At 42.2% G+C, this 9,999-nt stretch overlaps 2 protein-coding genes across 3 annotated transcripts in view; one reads left to right on the top strand and one right to left on the bottom strand.

The window, feature by feature from the left end:
- The window catches only part of trpv6 (transient receptor potential cation channel, subfamily V, member 6), a 6,893-nt gene extending 2,768 nt beyond the window's left edge, over positions 1-4,125 (top strand). Inside the window, exons 8-17 of the mRNA XM_048261877.1 lie at positions 573-719; positions 820-899; positions 1,154-1,289; positions 1,389-1,475; positions 1,645-1,721; positions 1,919-2,084; positions 2,377-2,443; positions 2,617-2,885; positions 3,434-3,540; positions 3,743-4,125. Of these exons, the coding sequence (XP_048117834.1) occupies positions 573-719; positions 820-899; positions 1,154-1,289; positions 1,389-1,475; positions 1,645-1,721; positions 1,919-2,084; positions 2,377-2,443; positions 2,617-2,885; positions 3,434-3,540; positions 3,743-4,025 (1,419 nt within the window). The 3' untranslated portion in view covers positions 4,026-4,125. The remainder of the gene's footprint in view (positions 1-572; positions 720-819; positions 900-1,153; positions 1,290-1,388; positions 1,476-1,644; positions 1,722-1,918; positions 2,085-2,376; positions 2,444-2,616; positions 2,886-3,433; positions 3,541-3,742) is intronic.
- A 49-nt stretch (positions 4,126-4,174) lies between these two features.
- si:dkey-26c10.5 (uncharacterized protein LOC563797 homolog) lies at positions 4,175-8,987 on the bottom strand. Of its 2 annotated transcripts, XM_048261878.1 has the most exons (7): positions 8,403-8,987; positions 8,114-8,236; positions 6,167-6,262; positions 5,720-5,833; positions 5,336-5,487; positions 5,147-5,247; positions 4,175-4,878 (listed from the first exon to the last, which is right to left on the bottom strand). In XM_048261878.1, the coding sequence occupies exons 1-7, from the start codon at positions 8,485-8,487 to the stop codon at positions 4,752-4,754; spliced, it is 798 nt and encodes a 265-aa protein (XP_048117835.1). In that variant the 5' UTR covers positions 8,488-8,987; the 3' UTR covers positions 4,175-4,751. The 2 variants fall into 2 exon arrangements, with proteins under 2 accessions (XP_048117835.1, XP_048117836.1); XM_048261879.1 differs by lacking the exons at positions 8,114-8,236; positions 8,403-8,987 and adding an exon at positions 6,358-6,731.
- Positions 8,988-9,999: the final 1,012 nt, after the last annotated feature.

Below are 9,999 nucleotides of genomic sequence, written 5' to 3'. Positions count from 1 at the left end.
TTGGAAACATCATTTAGTAAAAGATGGTCTTACATTTTACTTGGTGTGCAACCCAGAGCACAACACTATTAGCCTGACGAGCCAGACCCACATTAAAATGTTGGGTCTGGGCACTCACCTTTCGCAGTGATCAGTCCGAGGGGCAGGATAATCGGTTGTCTTTCAAATTCCCTCTGCACGCAATAGGACAGTTATGAGTCCCATGCGTTTCCTACCAGCGGAGCTAGTTGGCTAGTTCAAACTTTTGCCAACTTAATAAAAGCTTAACTCGTGTCACACTGTTCGCCAACAGCAACATCCATCTTATTTGTTTTCAAGTAGCAGGGAATTCAAGCCAAACCGTTGCAACTCTGCCATCAATCATTATGTTAAGCCCGCCTAACGACTCGATACACGATTTGATTGGCCTGATAGAAGTTTAATTTTTAGAGATATTGTAGGGAGGACACGAATGTTTATATGTCCATCATGTTTATATCAGTTTTTAGCATGTATAAACCATAGTTTCTGACAAAAAGATTTTTAATATGGCCTAATGTCTCCTTATTGTGATTCTTTTTTCGACTGGTCAGGCATTTCAGCATCTTGTGAATCGCAGACGGATAGTGCAGTGGAACCTGGGACCACTGACGTCTAACTTGTATGACCTGACGGAGATCGACTCCTGGTCGGACGAGCTGTCAGTCCTGGAGCTGATCGTGGGCAGCCAGAAGAGAGAGGTGAGAGTGAGCACCTATCACCGGCCAGCCCTGAGGGACTGTAGATCAGCATGAGGTGTAGCTCTGCATAGCTGAAACTGTCATGCTCTGTCTCTCTCAGGCCAGAAGGATTTTAGAGGTGACTCCTGTCCGGCAGCTGGTCAGTCTCAAATGGAACCTCTATGGGAAACATTACTTCAGGTAACCAGGATGACCTGGATATCACCACAGAACCTCTAAATTCATCTTCAATCAATGGTGTTCTCCTGTATGTTTGGGCTTCAAACTTGGTGACTGAAATGCTGCCACAGCTCTCAAAAAGATTCCTGTTTCATTTTGTAGTTTGGAAATGGTAGCATGGCTTAGTTTCACTTCTTTTTTCATCTCACTCAGTATCATTTAAATAATGTATGAGTTCCAAGGTTGTTCAGTTTTTGTTGTCATTCTTTTTCAAGGTTGCTGCTGCTGTTCTATCTGCTCTACATAGGAATATTCACACTTTGTTGTGTGCATCGCCCTCTAAAGGACATTCCTGAGAACTACACCCTCCCAGAAAATGACAAAACTATTAAAATACCAAAGACCCTTAAGGTAACATTATAATACATTGAGGTAATAAATATAATATTTAATCGAAATTACTGTTTTTTTTTTCATTTTCATCCATCTAATCATCTTTTGTCATATTAGGAGAGTTATGTAACCTACAAAGACCGCCTGCGTTTAGCTGGAGAGATCATCAGTGTTCTGGGAGCACTGGCCATTCTCCTTCTTGAGGTAGGCATGGGTGACTCTCTCAGTTCTCTCTCAGGAATGGAGTGGGGATATGCTAATGTTATCTATGAACAAGCACAGAACAGCATTTCACACAGACCTTCAAGTGACATGACTGAGTAAACTGGAACTGAGTAAATTATAACATTGGCACATTTGTGAATACTTATAGATTCCAGATATACTAAGAGTTGGAGCTAAGCGCTACTTCGGACAGACTGCACTTGGTGGCCCCTTTCATGTCATTCTGTAAGTTTCCACTAATATGAATATGAAAGACACCTTGACTTTAATCAGTGTTACTGTATGTTTTATTTCACTATCTGGGAGCTGTGCAATTATGATGAAATCTTTATTTGAACGATTGCTTTCCCAAAATAGGGATATCCTGAATAGATCACTGTTTTTTTGTGTGTGTGTGTGTGTGCGTGTGTTCCCTGCGTCAGGATTGGCTACGCCAGCCTGGTGGTGATCCTGTGTGTGCTGAGGGCCACGGAGACGCCGGGTGAGTCCGTGCTCATGGCCATCTGTCTGGTGCTGGGCTGGTCCAACGTCATGTACTTCGCCCGAGGCTTTCAGATGCTGGGGCCCTACGTCATCATGATACAGAAGGTAGACATGCATGAGACACAGGCAGCCAGGCACACACAAAAATGATCCTGTGTACCTGTGACCTTTACCCGACCCTCTTGTGGTCATATGGCCCAGGGAATGGTTTGTGTTGTGATAGTGGTGGGGTATGTTAGTGTTTGTGTTGTGATGGTGGTGGGGTATGTTAGTGTTTGTGTTGTGATAGTGGTGGGTATGTTAGTGTTTGTGTTGTGATAGTGGTGGGGTGGAAGGCACAGTATGTTCGAGAACTAAAAACATCTCAGCACTACCTGTGGTTTTCTGTTCTTTCTAGATCATATTCGGGGACTTGACCAAGTTCATGTGGCTGAGTTTTATTGTACTCATGGGATTTTCCACAGGTGAGTCATGTTGAATATTCCATATATTAATATTAACTATACATTAACCAACATTACACACTCTTCAAACACTCCATATCTGCTTGTCTATGCATGACTTTCCAAATTGGCAAGGAACTTTCCTGAGTTACTAAAGCAGTAACGCAACATTCCTCTGTTGCCCCCACCCTCAGCCCTGTGGATGGTGTACATGACCCAGGAGCCGTTCTCCTTGCCCGCGTACACCTCCTTCCCCATCACCCTCTTCTCTCAGTTTGAGCTGAGCGTGGGCCTCATCGACCTGCCGGTGGACCATGAGATCCACACGCCGGCCATCGTGCACGTGCTGCACTGCTGGTTCTCTGTGGTCTCCTACATCCTGCTGCTCAACCTGCTCATCGCCATGATGAGCGACACACACTGGCGCGTGGCCCAGGAGAGGGACGAGCTCTGGAGGACGCAGGTGAGGCAGTGGGGGTCAGTGCCAGAGCGCTGGCCTCTAGCATCTGCTGAATACACTATGCATAAACACATACATCAGCAAATTCTGGTCACACTTTACTTGGATAGTCCCCTTTACACTACCAACGGATGCTCAGATTATCAACAAACTATCTGTTGACTCTATTAACTACAATTTAAGGTTAGGGGATAGGGGTTGGGTTTGGTCAATGTTCAGTAATTGTTCAACAGCAATTTTACATACTGAAGTTGAATCTCAACAGATGATTAAAGGAGAGAGTAAAGGAGAGGGATCAACACAGCCCTGTGGTACGCTGATGTTCAGGGTGAGGGTTAAGGAGGTAAGGTTATCTGCGGTCTGTTGGTTAGGAAGTCCAGATTCCAGTTACAGAGGAAGGTATTGATGCCCAGTTCACTGAGTTTGGTTTCACACGTTTGATGAGTGCTGAATACTTAATATTCACAGGAAAGTCACAGGAAGAGAAACATAACCCCTTTGATCCAAGAACTCCAGGTGTTACCTAATGTGTGTGTGTATGTCCTACCCAGGTGGTGGCCACCACCCTGATGCTGGAGAGGAGGCTGCCCCGCTGGCTGTGGCCTCGGCTGGGAGTGTGCGGGCTCCTCTATGGCCTGGGGGAGCGCTGGTACATTAGGTATGCACTTGCTTTCACCGTTGTTCCAAGGCATTGTCCCACACTTTAGGGTCATTGTGGAAAGGTGGCGTAATGGTAATACAATAATACATTTCTCAACAAAATAGACTTGCAGACTTTTACAGAAGTATTTGGACTCCCTTCATGTGCTCTTGATGAAAGAGTAAAATAGTGTAAAGGTTTTTTATATGTTTTTTTTCAGGGTGGAGGATCGCAATGATCCTTTCGTCCAAAAAATCCGCCGATACATCAATGTCTTTTCGAAGGATGGCGACCAGGTCAGGGATAAAGACAATCCAGAAAAGATTGACACCTCCTCAGATCTAGTGTCTGGAGAGGCCCTTTCCAAACCCATACAGCGAGGCGGGGCAAACCCAAACAGGAAGTCCCTCAGGGGATGGCAGAAGATACGAGAAAGCACTTTGGGTTTCGACACAGAGAAGGAGGACATCTATTCTGATGGTCAGGACATTCAGTTTGTTTGACAGCCGATCAAGAAGAACAATGATAGTATTCTGTGACATATGAAAGACAAATGAAGACAAATGAAGCAATTATTTCATTCAGTGTTATGTGGATATCAAAGGGAAAGTTGATTTTAGGGCATTTTTCAGAAGTGACCATCCATGGCACATAGGGCTTGAGTTCTTTATTTAATATATTAAACAAACTACAAACTGTCCAACGACTTCGTAATCTCAGAAGTGGCCATACTGGTCCCATAATGTACTGCAAAGACTGAACTCTGTATGTGATAAAAAAGATATAAAGTGTTATGAAGGACTAACGAGGTTCACAGGAAATGTAGCTGATATAATAAAACTGTTATAAACCTTACTCTGGTTTAAGCAAATAAAATGCTAAATAAAAATGAAATATACATTTACCCATCTTTCTATATCACTGAAAACAATTCACAATTGTTATACAATTTGGAAAAATTTCACAGGTTTTTAAGTGCAAAAAGGCTTTCAAAGTGCAAACAAACAATACACTGAAGCGGCTTCTTCAAATAAAGGCATTTTAAAGTACAGTATTTTTATGAATTACACAATCTTCCAGTAAATCTACGATCACTGAAACTTCCCATTATCATTATGATTTGTCGGAATATATAGGTATGATACAGTGTAAGTTAAGATCAGTGGTTATGACAGAAAGATAAGAACTGGTGAATGAGGCTGATGGGAAGTGTAGTCAGCAGAAGGACTTCAGCGATCTTTCTGACAGATGTAGTATGTAACAGCTGAGCATTTTGCAGTTGTCCAGCTCTGGGCAGGAACAGCTTCTCCATTCAGATACACGCAGTCTGCTTCTCCAGGCTGCTCTGACCAGTTACTGTCAGAGAGAGGAACACATTTCATAAATCCCTCTAGAATCAACACCCTTCAAGAGAAATGACCTCTGCTAGTACATCTCCATCATGTCAGAAGAAGAATAGCCAGCTGCACAGATGGACAGCACATGACCATAACACCAAAACTAAGTGATGTTTTCTGCTCAGCAGTCCATAATCCTGACCATACTAGCCTCTACTCACAATATTTTCACAAAGCACTTGCACTGTTACACAATCATATGAAGTTCCTCTATCAATGATGCTCACCTCTTGCCCAGTGTAGAGTTGTCCACCCAGAGCCATGCCCCAGAGCGGGAGCGGCTCAGGCCAATCCAGTGGAGACTCTTGCTCACCTGAGACAGAAAGTTCTGAAATGGAAAGTATTGGTATTTGGTAAAAGAGTAATGGACGACTTTCAGAATTATACTGTCAGTGGACTGCTGAGCAATAGCAAACCTGGACTCTGTCTTGATCAGGAACAGCCAGATAACCACCTCTGCGCCGGCACTCGCTTCTGCTCTCAGACCAGGTGAGACGCTCCCGGGAGAGCAGGAAGCAGAAGCCTTCAAACTCAACCCAATCTTTCCCACACTTGTGGCATGTTGAGGCTGAAACAGGAGGCACAGAGGCTGCCATGTTACACAATGCCTCCCCATAGTTTGTTTGGCATACTGCGGTTTGTGGTACATTTTTAACATCTGACTAACAATGCAGTTTTCCAGGTGTTATGAAAAATGAAACATATAGCACTATTCTCTGGATCCGTGATGCTGTGCATCCACCCCAAATATACATCCAAATTACCAAAGTAAATAAATGCATGCCATGTTCATAACTCACTGTGAACTTGTCTTTGCGGGTAAATGGACAGGCATCGCTCTAAAGTGCAGACAGAAGACACATCTATATTCTCCCCCTCGTTCAATCTGTCTGGACACATCGATTGCATCTGCACTGGAATCATAGACAGATGGACAGACAGACAGACAAACAGACAGGCAGATTTTAAAAAATTCAACCGCAAATTGCCTCGTTCTGAGCAACACATCAACAACACGTCTAACATCACATCAGTCTGTAAAAAAAACAAGTAGCCTACCAAGAATAGTTGGCTAATTATTCAACATAACCACGGGTTATGGGTCATTTCCTCAACTGTGGTTCGCGTGTGTGTTGATGTACGTGCGTTAGTTCACCTGTGTTTACATGGTCTTATGTTAAAACTTGTATAGCCCTAGCCAGCCAGCCAGCCTACGTTATGCATCGCAGGAATGATCTGTAACTTACACTTCATTGCGAGCGCAATAATCACAACCAATAGTATCAGACAGATGACAGAGAGAATCGCAGTCACGGCCCGGAACAGGCGAAATCTTGAGAAGTCTGAAAAGAAAGAAAGTTAAGAGTGGCATGTGATCAAGTAATTTCTTCATGAACGCCTGTGCGTGTATAGGATGTGGTTAAATGATGAACCCTACCACTTAAATCTGTCCTCGGCGGTTCCCCAAATTTACTCGACTTTTTTTCCCTCTGCATAGTTCCCAAAATTGCAGAATTTTATATACATCGTCGAAATGATTTCTTCAGCCTACGAGATTCGGGTTTGACTTGAGCACCGTCTTGCTTGGTCTTCCGGTGGTACCGGAGAGCTATTTTGGGTAAGTGTGGGGGTGCAGTCCTCGACAGTTTAATTCTGCAGCTGCAGAGGGCACGCATTACAGCTCCTATCTCTATAGTAATGCGGTTCTTTCCGTCCCATTTATAATTGATATGCGTATCACAATACTTTCCTTGTCTGTTTTCTATTCTGGAGCGCACCAAATCTGGCACACCACGGACCAGGAAAACCATAACGTCAAACAAGGACAACCCCACGATGTGTTGGTTCAGCCCGGGCATTTTGTTATTCTATCGCTCCTGTAAACAAGGCCTCCAGAGCCTCAGGTGGCCTTGCAGTTTTCCGGACAGTCCTCTAAAATCTTCTAGGTCGGGATTGTCTCACATGCTATAATTTTCAGGGACAGAGACCGATTTGCTTTTGTTGAATAGACTAAATTGGTTAAAAAGAAATGCTTATTACATAACATAAGGGATAAACTTGTGCAAAGTCCAAACTAATTTTGAAATTAGATAGGCCTACTAATGGGACAACCCACTGAATGAGAGATCAGCTGCACAGAAAACACCATCTAGCCCACAGTTTTTTTTTTTCTCCACCGGCACCGAAATTCATATTTTGCAAATATGTAATAGTTAGAATGATACATTGCAAGTACTAAATGATGCCCTTTACAATTTAGTGTAGGATTTGGGAACCATTCACTTAATTGCTGAGTCTGACACATTATAGCCTAGTTAACATCAGAGGCTTCTCAAATCTCATTTGAGGTTAATAATGGGTCTGGGGACCCCTCATTCACTTCTGGTTTCCAGAAGTGGAACCAGCAATGAGATAACGTAACCAGCAATGAGTTGGTGCATTAAAACCTAAGCCAGTGTTTTCAGAAGTACAGTATAAAAAAATCTTCCTTGTAAATTAAGATTTTAAAATCAGCACTTAATTCCAAATAATATACACATCCATATACAGTTATGTAACACTGACACCATCAGCGCAGCTTGGTTGAGTCAAACAGATTGACCACCTTCTGTCTATTTTACTCTTGCTGTGTCTCTCTATTCCTCTTTCTGTACCTTTCATTTCTCTGTTGTGGACTGTGTCTACCCATAATTGTTCATTCACTATTTGTTTTTCTGCAAGGTGTTTAGATCCACTACATAGTTGTTGCATGTACCCCGTAGTTGTTGCATGAAAGCCACTGAAGCACTGTTTTCAATCCCAAGAATAAACATATCTTCAGCATTAAAATCAACGCAAGACACTCCATGCAGATGCCTAGCAAACTAATGCCCCATAATTACTTTTCAAAACACAAAAGTCAAAGAAAGCCATCTTTAAGAGGGTGAATGATTACAAATCTCTTACAGATCAAATACTGAATTACAAATCTACAAGAATGAAGCAAGAGAGTGTTGATGGAAGCCGACTGAAATCCATTTCTGTACAAATGTAATTTTATGGCCTACTCATGCAGCTGTGCAAGTAGTGTTTTGTGTTTAGTTCAGCATTGTAGTCGGACTGTACATTTCTCCTCATGCCAGTAGAACAGTGACCATGACAAAAAAAAAAAGATATTTGTCAAATTCGTACAGTGTGGAATTGAATGTGCATACTTGTTATGTGTTTCTGAGGCTGTTTTGCCAGGGTTGCCGTCTCATAGACATCCTCAGCTGGATTCTGAAGTTTGGAGTAAACATTGGTTTCATCCTCATCCCCTCCCTCTGCTGCCTCTATAACTGCAGAACAGTGCAGACAAATTGACAGAAAATGAGTTAGTAATCCCATGGATATGTTGTTATAGTGGTGCAGAGTGCAGACATAGGTCTAGTCTTTCAAACGTGTATGTAACTGTGAGAACATCTCATAGATTACTGTAAATATAATAACACACTGTAGGCCTACCATCCGTCTCTGGGATCTCTGCACTTTCCTCCACGTCTTTATCATCAGGTTTACGGTCAGCGCTGGTCAGCACCTCCATCTCCATGATTTGGCTGTTTGTTCTCCCTCTCTTTCTGTTTCTGTTTACCAGTTAGTGTCGAGGACCAGTGTCCAGCCAAGCGTGCTGCTATAATTAGTGTCAATAGCTTGAAACCAAATAACGAAAAGCTGTCCAAAGCTGTCAGGTGAGTGTAACTATAATAGCTAGATTTGAGAAAGCCACTGTTTTCAATCCCAAGAATAAACTATTATCCTCAGCATTAAAATCAACGCAAGACACTCCATGCAGATGCCTAGCAAACTAATCAAACTTCCTCAAAATCTTCAGATGTAGCCTACTTCCCTCTGTAGCACCCTGTCATAAGTTTGCAAAGTCTGACGGGTACTTTCACCATTAAAAATATCCATGCATCCAGAAATCTTTAGTTGGAAATAACTGAGGGTATTACCAATATTACATTAATAATTTCCAGTATTGCATGGCTTTATCATGAAAAGAAAAAAATCACAAAACACATAAACTTGTCTTAACCTTAATGGTTTTATCACTAAGACCTATACCACAGAGTATTCTCTTCTCATCCACAAACAGGCACATGTTTCTCTTTATCTTTCTCTTAGCTTAGACCAGGGCTATTCAACTTCATTACCATGTGGGCCAGACAAGAAAACCACTGGGTCTTCGCAGGCCACCCAAAATAGGGTGTTGCTAAAAAAGTTGCTTTTGTAAAAAGTTGCTATGATCTTGTCAAAAAAGAAAGATATTAATAAAGATTAACAAATAAACAAAACTAATTTCCTCCTGTTCATCGCACATCGACATGTCTCTATTCTATACGGTCTTGCATGCAAGCAGATTCCATCAAATGCGCCGCTCGCTGACTATCAAAATACTGATGCGCTGTTTGAAGCTGCGCTGCTTGCTGTTAAAGGAAATGACAGATGAAGGGTTCAGATGCAAAAGCCTCTAAATGCCACCTACGTCAAAAATGAGATAAAGATGGAGAGTGGATGCTCTCCACACATAGTATACATTAATCAAATAATTTTACTTCAAAACCCACTAAATACCACTATCTTCCTGGTATGAAATATCGATTTATAGGCAAAAACCTATAGGAGCCAGATTTTAAATGCTCATCTAAAAGAAAAGTGGTCAGACGGATTTGGAGGGTTTTGCATCTGAACTCTTCAGATGTCCTTCTCATTGGTTTAAATGATGTTACGCCTAAAAAACACCCATGACTAATTAAGAATTATAGGAACGCCTTGTTGCACCATCCGCCCGACGTTTGATAACAAAACCACTCCCAATGTGGATTGGATAACCCACTAAATTTAATTAAGCTATTCGCTAGTGACCATGCATTTTAGATCGCTAAAATAGGGGCCATAGAGTAGGATCTGGATAGTCTGAGGATAGAAACTCCTTAATCTTTCTGTTTAAGTGATGTGGCTAGAGGTGTCCACCTGACCTCAATGATCTGAACAGTGCATTGTCAGGGAATGAAATGTCTTTGAGAATAGTTTGGACCCTTATTCACACTCTTTCTGATGT

This window comes from Alosa alosa, chromosome 13 (assembly GCF_017589495.1).
Source record: "Alosa alosa isolate M-15738 ecotype Scorff River chromosome 13, AALO_Geno_1.1, whole genome shotgun sequence".
Classification (NCBI taxonomy): Eukaryota; Metazoa; Chordata; class Actinopteri; order Clupeiformes; family Clupeidae; genus Alosa; species Alosa alosa.
This window is presented reverse-complemented; position numbering and strand designations above follow the sequence as displayed.

Coding starts and splice junctions, on each gene's coding strand:
- si:dkey-26c10.5 (XM_048261878.1), bottom strand. CDS start 8,487: ATGGAGATGGAGGTGCTGACCAGCGCTGACCGTAAACCTGATGATAAA. Junction 6,263..8,113: donor GCCTCAGAAACACATAACAA/GTATGCACATTC, acceptor CTTTCTTTTCAG/ACTTCTCAAGATTTCGCCTG. Junction 5,248..5,335: donor CTGATCAAGACAGAGTCCAG/GTTTGCTATTGC, acceptor TTTCCATTTCAG/AACTTTCTGTCTCAGGTGAG.